Below are 15,638 nucleotides of genomic sequence, written 5' to 3' on the forward strand. Positions count from 1 at the left end.
GACTCTGCTTGCTCTGCTGCTGTTATGCTGGGAAATTACTGTGCTGTAACCAAAGTTAACTATTCTATGCAAGTGTGATACACTTTTCTTTTCTTTTTTTGTATACAAGATCGAGGCTCGTGAAAGAGCTAACATTAATCACACAAAAAGTCAAACAGACACATAAAACACAAAATAAGGGGAGCGGTAGACAAGATGGGGAGAGAGGGGGAAGGACACAAACAACATTTGAGAGCAGGGACATCGAGAGAACTGTGGGAGGGAGAGGGCTTCGGGAGAGGTCGGAGAGGTATAAAACATACGGACACTGCAAGGACTTCCAGGAAAGAAGTTGGAATTTCAAAAAAGTGTATCTGGGGTGAATTAGCGGGGGTAGAAAAGATCAAGGTTTTGGATGGGGGAAGATAAAAGATGGTGGTGAACAGCTGTTTTAAAGACCTGGAGGGAGGAGTGGGATTGAAGGGAGTGGGGGAGTTTGTTCCAGAGGTGGGAGAAAAGGGCAATGAAAGAGTGAAGGTGAGCAGAGAACCTAGATTTTGGCAGTTTAACCATAAGAGGGTTGCTGGCAGATCTTGTGTGACCTGAAGGAATATTGGGGGGACAGAGCACAGAGAGAGCTGGGGGTGCAAGGCCAGAGAGGAGTCGGTAGAAGACAAAGACCACCAACCTGCCTGTGGTGGGTGAGTGAGTGAAAGGCCCTCGGAGTTAGCTTCATTGCAGGAGATTCCAATGATTCTTTGTATGTAATCTGTGCTTATCAAGCCGAGCTTTCTCTCCCAATAATTAATAAATTTCCTAACCTGTGGTATTTGTGGACATTGCTTAATCAAGCACCCCTACTCTGGAGACCTCCTCAACACCCTATCTCCAATTAATCCTGCTTTAACAGTGTGCTTCATGATTAGCAACATGGTGTGCTGCATGATTAGGAACAGCATCGACCTCCCAGATTAGGAACACATCCCAAACAACCTCGTCTGGTTCAACACACAAACGTAGGGCCAAATGGCCCCCTGCAGCCCGAGTTACATGTGTGTGAGGTAGATGGAGTGCAAAAGCAGAATAGATCAGAAAGTTTAACTTTACCATAGGCAGGTGACCAAATGTTAAAAAGCAAATCAAGAAGCATTTGAATTCAAGTCAACCTTTATTTATTTTTTATTATTTTTCTTTCTTGCTGAAGCCACATTTACAATAACAGCTTTGGGAAAGGGAACACAACAAACTCAGCGACATGACCTCAGTTCTTGCACAAAGCCACCGCAGAGAAACGGATGTCACCGGGTTGGTGAGAAATGATGTCACGACACACGTGCGATGCATCCTGGGGAGGATGTGTGGGATGTACTTACATCAGTCTCGACATACACAACTTAATTGGGAGCACAGTCCAAGTTTAAACAATGTGGAGCATTTCACAAAGACTCTCAACAGGATATATATAGATTAGAGTAGATTGGAGAACTAGTATGGACTCACTCAACCAGGATATATAGATTAGAGTAGATTGGAGAACCAGTGTGGACTCGCTCAACCAGGATATATAGATTAGAGTAGATTGGAGAACCAGTGTGGACTCACTCACCCCAGGATATATAGATTGGAGAACCAGTATGGACTCGCTCACCCCAGGATATGTAGATTAGAGTAGATTGTAGAACTAGTATGGACTCGCTCAACCCAGGATATATAGATTCAAGAACCAGTATGGACTCGCTCACCTCAGGATATACAGATTAGAGAACCAATACGGACTCGCTCACCCCAGGATATATAGATTAGAGAACCAATACGGACTCGCTCACCCCAGGATATATCGATTAGAGTATATTGTAGAACTAGTATGGACTCGCTCAACCCAGGATATATAGATAGAGTAGATTGGAGAACCAGTATGGACTCGCTCACCATCACAACGGCTTTGTGTGCTCCTTCCGGAATGTGAAATTGATGTCAAATGCACTACATTCCCACATCGCAATATGTAAAATACCTTGGGCATGTTTTGTATAAAGTGAAGGTTAACCTCTACAGTAACTATTAACTCTGCCACCAAAGGTGGATGAATGTTCTGTTTTTCCAAGTGTCACTCAGTGGTTTTTACCCTGCACTGCAAAGTGGAAAGCAGGGTTAAGCAATCGGACACGTGCGTACATGTCTGCATTTGGTAGAGTATATCAGAAACCGTTCAACTGAGGAAACTGAAACTTTACCACACCTTACGTGACCATTTGATGTAGCGCATGTTACCTGGATGACGCCAACTTCCTCAGAACTTGCATGGTGAATTTTTTAAAAGCCGACTGCCCAGAGATAAAATTTAAAAAATAGAAGAGTTGGTTCACACCAAGTCCTCAAGACTGTGCAGGGTAAGTATTGTATGAATACCATTTAGTTTATATACGTTATTGTGGTGCTGTGCACACACGACTCTTGACGCCGAGCCCTTGCGCCACCGCGCCCCAGAGCTCCGAGGTGAACTGGGGGCCACGGTCGGACGAGGGGCTCGGCGTCAAACTGCACCGCACCACGGCCTACCACCCCCAGGCCAATGGCCTGTGCGAGCGCTTTCATCGCTCGATGAAGGCCGCGCTCCGGGCCAGCCTCCGCGACGGCAGCTGGGCCGACAGGCTCCCCTGGGTCCTGCTGGGCCTCAGGACGGCGCCCAAGGACGACCTGCGCGCGTCCTCGGCGGAGCTGGTCTTCGGGCAACCACTGCGGGTACCGGGCAAATTTATCCCCGACTCCACGGCTCCTTGGTCCGCGGCGCAACAGCGCTCCACCCTGCAGGAGACCGCCCGGAGGTTCGCCCCGGTGCCGACAGCACACCACGGTTGCCCATCCTCCCACGTCACCCCGGAGCTTCGCACGGCGGAGTATGTCTTCGTCCGGCACGACGCCCACCGGGCACCGCTACGGCCCCCGTACGACGGGCCCTTCCGCGTACTGGAGACCGGGGACAAATATTTCACCGTCGACATCGGCGGTGCCCCGGATCGTATCTCAGTGGACCGCCTCAAGCCGGCCAGGCCCTCCTGAGAGCTCGCGTGGCGTTAACACTCCAGGCTCTCCTGAGAGCTCGCATGGCGTTAACACTCCAGGCCCTCCTGAGAGCTCGCATGGCGTTAACACTCCAGGCCCTCCTGAGAGCTCACATGGCATTAACACTCCAGGCCCTTCTGAGAGCTCGCATGGCGTTAACACTCCAGGCCCTCCTGAGAGCTCGCATGGCGTTAACACTCCAGGCCCTCCTGAGAGCTCGCATGGCGTTAACATTCCAGGCCCTCCTGAGAGCTCGCATGGCGTTAACACTCCAGGCCCTCCTGAGAGCTCGCATGGCGTTAACACTCCAGGCCCTCCTGAGAGCTCGCATGGCATTAACACTCCAGGCCCTTCTGAGAGCTCGCATGGCGTTAACACTCCAGGCCCTCCTGAGAGCTCGCATGGCGTAAACACTCCAGGCCCTCCTGAGAGCTCGCATGGCGTTAACACTCCAGGCCCTCCTGAGAGCTCGCATGGCGCCGTTCCTCACATAAGTGTGGTGCTGCACACACACACGACTCGATTGCCAGAGAGGTAGGCCACAACGCGTTGATACAACAAGAGTCTTTATTCAGAGCTCGCACTTCAGCACTGAAGGTGGGTACACGTGAGGGATCGACACGGAATGCTCAAGCGCATCTTTCCCAGCGGACACATGAGAGATACACGTCGGCTTGTGGTTGTAATTTCACCGTCTGGATCTGCTGTTAGTTTTTCTTTAATCAGTGCACGTGAATGGTCAGGGTTTCTTATTCCTTTGGCTTTGAGCCGTTGGAGTAGTGAAGCCGAGGTGAGCTGTTTCACCAAGTAAGCAGATACCGAGTAGTTCGTGGAGAAATCTGTAGTCCAAGAGACAGTCACATGATTTGGGACAGTGGGTGATACGTGAACATATGGGGTGATGTTGATGGGCTGACAACGTTTTTGGCTCAACACCATTATTCGCAGGTGGCAGGCAGCCCAGCAATGGACAAAGCTTGGCATTGACCTTCACACACAATGCAGGTGGAAAATGGTCTTCCTGGGGACAGCTCGTCTCAGACAAACAAAATCTGAGCTGCACTTGAGTGGTAGAATCATACTTTTGGCCAGGAAGCATATCCCTGGAACTGCCGATCTGTGTTACTTGTTGAGGTGTTAAAGCAAACACAAAGTAAGTCTCTTGAAAGTGCTGGGCAGTGCTCGACACAAGACTAGATGGTTTCACAAGCTCATCGAGCATGTCGTAAAATGGCAATTGCTTGAGCCGCACATCAGGATGAACAGGATGCACGTGTTGCCTTGACAAGGAACCAGACATGGCTGATGACAAAGCGCGATCGCGCTCAGGTCCAGAAGCAAGGAGAGGTGGCATTGCGACGGGTGATGTCGATGACGTAGAAGAGGGAACCGGTAACCCACCATCAAAAGACAGAGGTACAGTATTGGGTGACGTCGATGACGTGGAAGAGGGAACCGGTAACCCACCATCAAAAGACAGAGGTACAGTATTGGGTGATGAAGTGGTTACACCACTCAACTCACCCGTCAAGGAGGAAACGGTGCCCATGTTAACCATGCGGTGCCGAGGAAGGCGGCGCCGGTATAGATCTTTTATCTTGAGTTGCACAGCAGGGCTGCTGCCTACTCGAAGCAGCTGTAAGGCACGTGTCAGCAGCTCTTGCTGACGACCGCAATCGATCCATCCAGCGTAGCCCAGGAGCACCTGCAGCTCGGGCACGCGGAAGCTCAGCAACATGTGCTTCAGATCTGCGCCATCCTCCATCTTGATCGCCCGAGCGGCGCGCTTCGTTGGCGCCGCATGGTTAACATGGGCACCGTTTCCTCCTTGACGGGTGAGTTGAGCGGTGTAACCACTTAATCATGCGCCACAGACGTCGGCGCCAATGGCACGGCCTCCGGCCACCGTGTGGTGCGGTCCACCATGGTGAGGTGGGTGAACCCCCGCGAGGGGGGCAGAGGTCCCACCAAGTCGACGTGGACGTGGTCGAACCGACGCTCGGGCACCGTAAACGGGGCCAACGGGGCCAGAGAGGTAGGCCACAACGCGTGGTTACAAACAAGAGTCTTTATTAAGAGCTCGCACTTCAGCACTGGGCGGGCTCAAGCTTAGAGCCCGCATATATGTCCCGAGGCCACGCCTTGTGGCCGATCGGCCGAAAGGCGGGGCATGCATTTCCGTTCCCCGCCTGGACGCTTGCGCCACCCACTGGTGCGCGGAATTATTGTCCCTTGTGCCCGCCACACACGCCCCCCCCCCCCCCCAGAATTCCCGCGCACCTGAAGGGTGAGCCTGCGGGGAAGCCGGATGACCCAGCTGAAACCATGGCCGACACGATACGGTGTGGCCGAGGCCCGCAAGGTGGTCCGAACCGCAGTGAGAGGCAACGCTTCCCGAATGTGCGGATGGGTGTACCGTTGGCGGCAAGCAAAGCGGGGCCCCGGCCCGCGGCTTGCTTGTCGGACGCGGAGGCAGGGAGGACGCTTACCTGCGCTCCCGTGTCGCAAAGAAAATGGCGCCCGGACAAGGTGTCCGTGATGAACAGGAGGCTGCCGGAATGGCCGACGCTCATGGCCGCAAGTGAGCGCCGGTCGTTTCCCGACCCGGCAAAAGAACACGGCGGGCGGCACGTTTTAGCCTTGCGGCCGAACCTGGCATGGTAGTAGCACCAGGTTTGCGGCGGTGGCCCCCGCGGCGGCCGTGCCGGCGGCAGTGGCGGCGGCAGCGGTAGTGGGTGGGGCGTAGCAGCGGCCACGAGGGAAGTAGGGGGCGCTGGAGCCTCCGCGCCAGGATCCACTACGGCAGCACCGTACACCGACCGCGTGTCGCAGGCCGCGAAATACTTGTCGGCCTCTCCAGCCAGGGCGCGGGGTTCCGTTATTTTGGAACCAGCCAGCGCGAGGCGCATCTGTGCAGGTAGCTGGCGTAGGAAAAGTGCTCGGAATAAGAAATCCGGGCGCTGGTCTCCAAGCAGGGACAGCATGAAATCCATCCGGACGGATGGTCGTGTGTCGCCGAGGGCAGGAAGGTCCAGGAGGCGGTCGGCACGTTCGACCTCCGTGAGCCCGAACGTGGCGAGGAGGAGACGTTTGAGTGCCTCGTACTTGTGGTCGCCCGGTGGGCGCCGAAGGATGGACACGACGCGGGCGGCAGTGCCGGGCCCGAGGGCGGCGACCACGTGGTAGTACCGGGTCTCGTCCGCCGTGATGCCCCGGAGTTGGAAATGAGCTTCGGCTTGCACAAACCAAACGTCGGCTTGCGCTTCCCAAAACTCCGGGAGTTGGATTGCGACGGCGTTGGTAGCCATGGCGCGTTCGGGGGTCAGCAACGGCTGAACCAATCGGGGTCACCAGTGTGGTGCTGTGCACATACGACTCGATTGCCAGAGAGGTAGGCCACAACGCGTGGTTACAAACAAGAGTCTTTATTAAGAGCTCGCACTTCAGCACTGGGCGGGCTCGAGCTTAGAGCCCGCATATATGTCCCGAGGCCACGCCTTGCCCCCGGGCGTGGCCGATCGGCCGAAAGGCGGGGCATGCATTTCCGTTCCCCACCTGGACGCTCGCGCCACCCACTGGTGCGTGGAATTATTGTCCCTTGTGCCCGCCACATTATCAGGATACCAATGGCTCAAACCAGAGATAAGTAAAGTATGGTCCTTGCCACCAACACTCAGATGTACAGACATAAACAGGTGGAGCGATTACACGAATTATGAAACGGGATTAATAGTCTTAAACATGAACATAATACATATGCAAAATACAAAAAAAATAATTGTGTTTAACCCTTTAAGTATGGGATTTTGTTTTGATAAAAATCCCCCCGGTACGGGATTAATTTGGCATTACGGGAATGCAACCACATACTGACGATCTATTTATAGGTATAGTCGATCACGTATAGTAACGTCATCCGTACACAAAACTTTTTCGCGGGTTGCGGCACTGGACGTCATCCGTACTCAAAGGGTTAAATTTGAGGCAAAATTCGACAAATTTTGCTTCGGGCCACCCAAGAGTGCGATATCCAAGTTGGTTCTACATGCTCAACATGTTACCCTACCGTTGGGAACCCATGAGGATAAACATGATGCAATTGAAGCCGACACTGCACACCAAGTGGGTTTGTAAACCCAGGAGCCCCCTCGGGTTTACTAACGTCACCAACACAGTGCCTCAACCTCCTGAACAGACGGCAACCCGTTTACAACAAATCTAGATATTCCTCTCCCCACGCACCCTCATGCTCACCTTAACAAGTGTGGCCTCATTAGTCGGCCCATGTGCCAGCGGTGTATCTTTGCACCCATCTGTGGTGTGAAAAAAAAAAAAAAAACTAACTTCATCTCCTCCAAAGCAAACAACAGCAAAAATAATAACTATATATATATATATATTGGGTAAAATGCCAGGGGCATAGAAAAGGCCCCTTTATATAGGGGTATGTGCCATGCGGCAAAGTAGAGAAAAGAAGACATTGCATAGCTTATAAAAAATGTCGAACAATAGAAAAGAATGGACATTCAAAAAATGCCACGTCCCTTCAGATTAACTTTTCTAGAGAATTACTTGGTTCCTCCTCAGAACACAAGGCCAGCATGCACAGGGTTCCACACACAGCAGCACAGGGTTCCACACACAGCAGCACAGGGTTCCACACACAGCAGCACAGGGTTCCACACACAGCAGCACAGGGTTCCACACACAGCAGCACAGGGTTCCACACACAGCAGCACAGGGTTCCACACACAGCAGCACAGGGTTCCACACACAGCAGCACAGGGTTCCACACACAGCAGCACAGGGTTCCACACACAGCAGCACAGGGTTCCACACACAGCAGCACAGGGTTCCAGCATGCACGGGGTTCCAGCATGCACAGGGTTCCACAGCATGTGTTGTTGGCATTTTAAAAGGCCATTTTCCCTGCAAGAGTGGGGGTTAGCCTTGCGGTCCCCATGACAATGTTCTCCATTTTGCCCTATTTTCTGCATCTCCCCTTGTTAACTCCCTTGCCCGCATTTCTTCTTCCACCATCTTTAGCCAAGTCTTTCTCGGTCTTCCCCGTCCTCTACTTCCTTCTACATTCATTTCCATCACTCTTCTCAACCAGTCATTTTCATCCCTCAACACATGACCAAACCATCTCAACCTGTTCCTCTTCACAGCATCAATCACAGGCTCTATTCCCATCATCTTTCGCAATTCATCATTTGTCTTCCTCTCTCTCTCTCAACGATACTCCGCACATCCACCGCACCATTCGCATTTCCACTCTTTCCAGCCTTCGTCGCTGCTCTACATTCATTACCCATATCTCGCTCCCATAAATCATAACACTTCTCACACATGCAGCATACACCTTTCCCTTCAGCTTCAATGACACTCCCCTCCTCATCAGCATGCCACTCTGTTCTCGAAACTTCTTCCATGCACATCCCACTCTAGCAACCGTTGCCGAGTCTGATACACCTTCTCCATTCAGCATGTCTCCGAGGTAGCAAAATGTTTTCACACCTTCCATCTTCACGCCATCTCCAAGATCCAACTCAACATTTCCTCCATCTGCAACTCCCTCTGTGCACACCTTACATTTGAATGTAGCTGCCACACTGGTTAATGACCCTCTCAGACCACTACATTTTTGTTGAACCCACTCAGCGCACATTGTACATTGAATGGAGTTCACTCCAACACCCTTCCTGCACACAGCACAGGGCCACTTCCCAGTTCTTTCCACCTCACCACATGCTTTACCACTTGCCATCACCTTCATCTTTCCTATATTCACCTTCAGACCTTTTGTCTCTTTGTCCATTCTTTGTCCATTCTTTTGTCCATTTGTCCATTTTTGTCCATGTTTTCATGTCATGTTCATTCCATGTTTTGTCATTTGTCCATTTTGTCCATTCTTTGTCTTTTGTCCATTTGTCTCCATACATTCCTTCCACTTGTTCATCGTCTCCTTCAGTCCATCCATACTTTCCGCAATCAACACCAGATCATCTGCATACAACTCCCACGGTAAACCCTCCTTTACGTTCCGAGCCAGCACCTCCATCACAGCTACAAATAGTAGTGGACTTCGTACCGACCCCTGATGCACTCCCACCTTCACCTCAAACTCACCACTGTTCCCGTCCTTCGTCCTTACAGCTGTGCGCGCTCTTTTGTACATTGCCATCACTACTCTGATCAATCATTCCTCCACTTCTAACTTCCTCAATGCCCATCCACTACTTCACGTGGAACCCTATCGAATGCTTTCTCCAGATCAACAAACCCAAGAAACAACTTCTTCCTCTTCTCCATGTACTTCTCCTGCAACTGCCTCACAATGAAAAGCACGTCTGTCGTTCCTCTTCCTGGCATAAATCCAAACTGCATTTTGTCGATCTTCACTTTCTTCCTTATCCTCCTCTCCAACACCCTTTCCAATATTCATTCCATGCTCCAATAACTTTATCGCTCGATACGAGCCACACTCCAGAGGGTCACCTTTCCCCTTGTATAGAGGGACGAGGGTACTCAGTTCCCAATCCACTGGAATGCGGCCTTCTTTCACCGCCAGATTACAGATCGCTGTCATTCTCTTCACACCCCAACTTCCTGCTGCCTTCAACATATCTCCCACAACTCCCGTCGGCCCTCCCGCTTTTCTACTCTTCATTGCTTTTATCGCTTCCTCAACTTCCTTCTAGGTTATCTTCTCTGCCGGTCCTAAAACTGGGTTACTCTCTATGTTGCCATCCCATTCATTCTCTGCATTCAACAGTATCTCCATATATCTCTTCCATCTTCCTTTAATTCCATCTGGGTCCACAACGATTTGTCCCACTTCATCCTTCAAGCAACTCACCCCCATCACACCTCTCTTTCGCTATCTGCTTTGCCATCCTGAATACCGCTCTCTGACCCTCTTCCAAATCCAAGCGTTCTCCGAACATTTTCCGACATGCCTCCTGCGCCTTTGCTACCTCTTTCTTTGCAGCCTTCTTGGCTGCCTTATAACTTTCATGCTCTTCCTTTTCTGCCCCCGTACCCTTCGCCTTCTGCCACTCCTTGAACTTCTTCCTCTTCTCGTCAATCTTCTTTCCAACTTCATCATCCCACCAGCATGTTTCCGAGTGCCTCGGTGGTCCTTTTGTCCATCCACATACCTCACCAACGGCTCCCAACAGACTAGCTTTCATTGACATCCAACCACTTTCAAGCTCAACCACATCATCCTCCACCATATTCAGCCTCTCTTTTAATGCCTCCCTCACTGTCACCTCTTTCAACCTCCACACCTTCATTCTCGGTTGGTACTTCAGCCGCCGAGCTCTCCTCGCACCTTTCAACCTTACGTCGCAGACAACCAAGTGGTGCTGTGAAACAGCCTCCTCCCCAGGGATCACCTTTGTGTCCCGGAGGTGCCCCCTATCTCGCCTACGCACCATCAGGTAGTCAACGGTTGTCGTCGACCCAACTGACATGTATGTAACAAGCTTATTATCCTCTTTCTGGAACTGAGTATTACAAATCAACAAATCAGCTCCATCAGCAAACTCCAAAATCCTGTCACCTTCTCCATTTCTCACACCATATCCGTAACCCCCATGAACTCCGTCAAAACCATCCATACTCCTTCCCACATGTCCATTTAGGTCTCCTCCTACCACAACAACTTCCCCATCTTTCACGTTTTCCATCAGCTTCTCTATCGCACACCAGAACTTGTCCTTTTCTTCATCGCTTCGACCAACCTGCGGAGCATATCCCGAGATGACGTTCACCAAGAGCTTTCCAATCATCATTTTCACCATCATCAACCTATCACTCACTCTCGTCACACTCACCACACTGTCTACAAACTCCTCAGAAAACAGGACACCAACACCATTCACGCCCTCCAGGCACCCTTGCCACATAAACTTGTATTTCTGTCCCTGCCTACCCTTCACCATTCTCACACCACTTCCCTTCCATCTCGTCTCTTGCACACAACATATGTCCACTCTTCTTCTGACCAATACTTCCACCACTTCTCCTGATTTCCCTGTCATTGTCCCTACATTCCATGTCCCAAACCTCAGAAACCGATCCCCACGTCGGGCATCAGACTTTTCGTCGTCATAAATGGAGCGATTTCCACCCATGCTTCGATCGGGTTCCCCACCTCGAGTTTTGACGAGAGGGAGTGGGGTCCCACACGGGGTAGTTCGGGCTGTACCCTGCCCATATCTCGTTGTAATTGTCATGGTTCTGTTTTTGAGACGATGTTTTTATGGCCGGATGCCCTTCCTGACGCCAACCCTTTTAGCATGTACAAGAGATTTTTTGTATGCCCCTTCTTTTGTATCGTTTGGCATTTTCTCAAAGCTATTGAATGTCCCTTGTCTTCTCTACTTTGCTATATACCATACAAAGGGGCCTTTTCTATGCCTCTGGCATTTTACCCAATATATATATATATATATATATATATATATCTCTATATATACACACACACGAGCGTGACTCAGCGCGCTTTGCGTGCCTCACCACGTCGTTTCAGAGGGGTAGGCATCTTTGACCATTTTGGTGTCTTTTGGGGTCTTCATGGTGTTTTGGGTCTTCAGGGCCATTTGGGTGTTCAGGGTCTTTTGGCTACTCTGGGCATTTAAGGGTATTTTTGGTCTTTGAGGTGTTTTGGGTCTTCAGGGTCTTTTGGGTCTTCGGTATCTTCAGAGGCTTTTGGGTCTTAAGGTTATTTTGGTTCCTCAGGGTCTTTCATGGTCTTTGGGGTATTTTGGTTCTTCAGGGTATTTAAGGGTCTTTTGGGTCTCCAGGGTGTTTTGGGTCTTCGGAGTGTTTTGGGTCTTCGGGGTGTTTTGGGTCTTCGGGGTGTTTTTGAGCCTCAGGGCCTTGAAGGGTATTTTGGGTCTTAGGGATGTTTTGGGTCTTCTGGGTGTTTTGGGTCTTCGGGGTGTTTTGGGTCTTCGGGGTGTTTTGGGTATTCGGGGTGTTTTGGGTCTTCGGGGTGTTTTGGGTCTTCGGGGTGTTTTGGGTCTTTTGGGTATTCAGGGTATTTTTGAGCCTCGGGGCCTTGAAGGGTATTTTGGGTCTTTGGGGTGTTTTGGGTCTTCGGGTCTTCAGGGTATTTTGGGTCTTGGTGGTGTGAAGGGTATTGGGGGAATTAAAGGGTCGTTAAAGGTCTGAGGGGTCTCAGCAGTCTTAACGCAATTGAGAGTGTTAATTAAGAGGGTAGTAATTTTATTTGAAGAAGAAGTTTTCGTCGCATATAAACATAACGACATTACGACATACATAACCATATACGTTTGCTCTATTATAAGAAGATATATAGGCACACACACTATACTATACAGAAAAGAGTAACCAAACAAAACCCAACCCACTTACCAAGCTCCCACAATTTGCCTCTCGCCGACACAAAGGCGATGTAATGGAGGTCAGGGTCCTTCCCAGGTGCAAGTGGCTGACAGAGGACAATGGATAATTGGAATTTAAAAAACACCCATGGACACAAGAAAAGGAAGCAAAGCAAGAAGGGTAGGGGACCTCTGACAGGTGTCGCGGGGGGGGGGGGGGGGGCGTTGAGCACAGGAGGGCCGTTTTACCTGCGATTGTCCTTGTTTTGCACAGGTCTCATGTGCAGCTTGAATAGCCTGGGAGAACAGGGATTGTGGGATTTAGGAACCACCAACTCTCAAATGTGAAAAAAACGACAATCACACGAAATAGTTTAGGGTTGTGACGTGGACATTTTTTTCACATCGAGTAATCCCAGACGTGACCCAGACTCGGTGATCTCCAATAGCACACCTTGTCGTTTTCAAGCAGACTCCCACGCTCGCTGGGGTTCAAATCTTTTGCTGCGCAGAGGAATCGGTTGAGGGAAGAGCCCGGATCTGGGGGCAGGCCGATATAGTAATGGAGTGAAGACCTAAAACACGGGTTTGAGGGACAGGTCCATGGAGGACATCCTAAAGTGTACCTGGGATGATGGACCAAACCTACCCAAGGTGACATCAGCATTGGCCAGAGTGTGGATCAGGGCCAGGGTGGCTCCTGCTCCTCTGCTCGGATATTTCACAAACAGCAGCCCATCGGGGTCTTCGGCAGCACCTCGGGACGACCTGTGACTCTCATACTGTGCAAACAAAACGATTTCCTAAAACAACTCACAATGACGTCTCATTCCGAGTTCGTCCCTTCACACCTGGCGAGACCAGTGTCAAATATCAAACACCCAAATGTGACACACCTTGCAGTATAAAGAGGACCATTTCACCCTCGGTGACCACAGCTGCGTGCCCTTGATAAGGCTTTAAAGTTATCAAAGGTGATTCAAATCACGATGTGCAGTTTTATGTCAACGAAGGAATTTTTATTCTTTCAACAAAAGCAAAAGAAAAACAAAAAAAACATTAAATATCGACCTTTGATGGATAGACGAACAGCAGGCCGCAGGCTGAAATAGGCTTATCGGTCAACACATGACCATCCAATCCCAAAACGTCTTTGAACTCCCAGCCAGACACAAGACCGAGCTGTTGAGCAAGCTATGGGGGGAGGGGTAAGAAACAACAATGGGGGGGGGGGGGGAAGAGAACCGGAGGGTGACGGTGGGTCAGAGGAGGGAGGGTGGTGGTGAGGAAGGGACATACCTCAAGTCAGTGGTTTCCAGGTGATGAATATTCAGAACTCAAAAGGGAATCACTCACCAGATTGCGCTTCATCAATTTGTCACACAAAATTTGGGGCACAAACCGGTATGGGCTGGGGCATGTTGAGATACCTCACCTTGGCCATCACCTAATGGGAGAGGGTGGGGGACAGGGGACAGAGGGTGGGGTTGTGAAAAAATTACAGCAATGACACTCAAGGAGGGCTCCAAAGTAAACAAACAAGTAGCGCGCGTGCACACCCCTCACGGCTTCGAACACCTTCCCCCCACTGCTTTACATACACCCCCCCCCCCCCCCCCCACACCACCTACCCTCTTCTCCCCTCAGTTTATGGGTGCCACCAACCCTCCCCTCTCCTCAGTTTATGGGCGCCACCAACCCTTCCCTCCCCTCAGTTTATGGGCGCCACCAACCCTTCCCTCCCCTCCCCTCAGTTTATGGGCGCCACCAACCCTCCCCTCCCCTCAGTTTATGGGCGCCACCAACCCTTCCCTCCCCGCCCCTCAGTTTATGGGCGCCACCAACCCTTTCCTCCCCTCAGTTTATAGGCGCCACCAACCCTCCCCTCAGTTTATGGGTCCCACCAACCCTTCCCTCCCCTCAGTTTATGGGCGCCACCAACCCTTTCCTCCTCTCAGTTTATGGGCGCCACCAACCCTTCCCTCCCCTCCCCTCAGTTTATGGGCGCCACCAACCCTCCCCTCCCCTCAGTTTATGGGCGCCACCAACCCTTCCCTCTCCTCAGTTTATGGGCGCCACCAACCCTTCCCTCCCCGCCCCTCAGTTTATGGGCGCCACCAACCCTTCCCTCCCCTCAGTTTATGGGCGCCACCAACCCTCCCCACCCCTCAGTTTATGGGCGCCACCAACCCTCCCCTCCCCGGTTTATCGGCGTCCTCACCTCACCCCTCCCCTCAGTTTATAGGCGGCCTCATCCTCACCCCTTCCTCAGTTTATAGGCGTCCTCACCCTCACCCCCACCCCTCAGTTTATAGGCGTCCTCATCCTCACCCCTTCCTCAGTTTATAGGCGGCCTCACCCTCACCCCACCCCTCAGTTTATAGGCGTCCTCATCCTCACCCCTTCCTCAGTTTATAGGCGTCCTCATCCTCAACCTCACCCCTTCCCTTTCCTCAGTCGAAGCGCGTCCTCACCCCATATTCATTCATCTCTGTTTATAAGCTTCCCTGCCATTCTCCTCCAGTCCTTTCACTTCCCAAAGAATGGCTCGCAAGTCGCAACGTTCCTCACCTCTGGGTTCGCTTCAACGGAGAGCCATTTGGGATGGAGCTCAGCCATGGTTACCTCAGACAGCAAGGACCGCAGGGCGTGGTTCGAGGCAGCTTTGTGATAAACCGCCGACAGAGAAGTGGGAGGAGTTAAAGGGGGCGGGACCTAATCCTAATAAATAATTATGAGCATCTGAGCTGTTCGTGTCGTTTCCTGAATCCAAGGATTAACGAACGATCCAGATTCAGTTGTTAATGAACGATTCATAATGGGGGGTGCGTGGTGGGGGGCACAAGAAGTGATGGGCACAACACAACCACAACGTTAATACAACCACTTCATAAACACAACCACAACGTCAATACAACCACTTCATAAACACAACCACAACGTTAATACAACCACAACGTTAATACAACCACAACGTTAATACAACCACTTCATAAACACAACCACAACGTTAATACAACCACTTCATAAACACAACCACAACGTTAATACAACCACTTCATAAACACAACCACAACGTTAATACAACCACTTCATAAACACAACCACAACCACAACGTTAATACAACCACTTCATAAACACAACCACAACGTCAATACAACCACTTCATAAACACAACCACAACGTTAATACAACCACTTCATAAACACAACCACAACGTCAATACAACCACTTCA

The 15,638-nt window shown here is 51.0% G+C and overlaps 2 protein-coding genes across 2 annotated transcripts; both read right to left on the reverse strand.

Annotated features, from left to right (window-relative positions):
- Positions 1–1,128: 1,128 nt before the first annotated feature.
- Positions 1,129–15,076, reverse strand: LOC137420745 (ubiquitin carboxyl-terminal hydrolase isozyme L3). Its single transcript, XM_068106083.2, has 9 exons — positions 14,973–15,076; positions 13,837–13,848; positions 13,473–13,595; positions 13,051–13,183; positions 12,856–12,941; positions 12,651–12,698; positions 12,433–12,508; positions 7,297–7,355; positions 1,129–1,324 (listed from the first exon to the last, which is right to left on the reverse strand). Exons 1-9 carry the CDS (start codon positions 15,018–15,020, stop codon positions 1,241–1,243), a joined length of 669 nt encoding a protein of 222 aa, XP_067962184.2. The 5' UTR covers positions 15,021–15,076; the 3' UTR covers positions 1,129–1,240.
- LOC137420739 (E3 SUMO-protein ligase PIAS1-like) lies at positions 3,059–5,180 on the reverse strand. Its single transcript, XM_078775275.1, is given in 2 exon segments — positions 3,059–3,955; positions 3,957–5,180. Coding segments are annotated over 2 exon segments (1,179 nt in total). The 5' UTR covers positions 4,808–5,180; the 3' UTR covers positions 3,059–3,627.
- Positions 15,077–15,638: the final 562 nt, after the last annotated feature.

The sequence above is a fragment of the Myxine glutinosa genome, chromosome 1, assembly GCF_964187855.1.
Source record: "Myxine glutinosa chromosome 1, kmMyxGlut1.1, whole genome shotgun sequence".
NCBI classification, from domain to species: Eukaryota; Metazoa; Chordata; class Myxini; order Myxiniformes; family Myxinidae; genus Myxine; species Myxine glutinosa.

What these genes read in the sequence shown, in the direction of transcription:
- LOC137420745 (XM_068106083.2), bottom strand. Translation starts at nt 15,020, where the DNA reads ATGGCTGAGCTCCATCCCAAATGGCTCTCCGTTGAAGCGAACCCAGAG. An exon ending in CAATGCTGATGTCACCTTGG is followed by an intron (nt 12,942 to 13,050) that starts GTAGGTTTGGTC and finishes GCCTGCCCCCAG; the next exon opens with ATCCGGGCTCTTCCCTCAAC. An exon ending in ATGAGGCCACACTTGTTAAG is followed by an intron (nt 1,325 to 7,296) that starts GTGAGCATGAGG and finishes CATCCTCCCCAG; the next exon opens with GATGCATCGCACGTGTGTCG.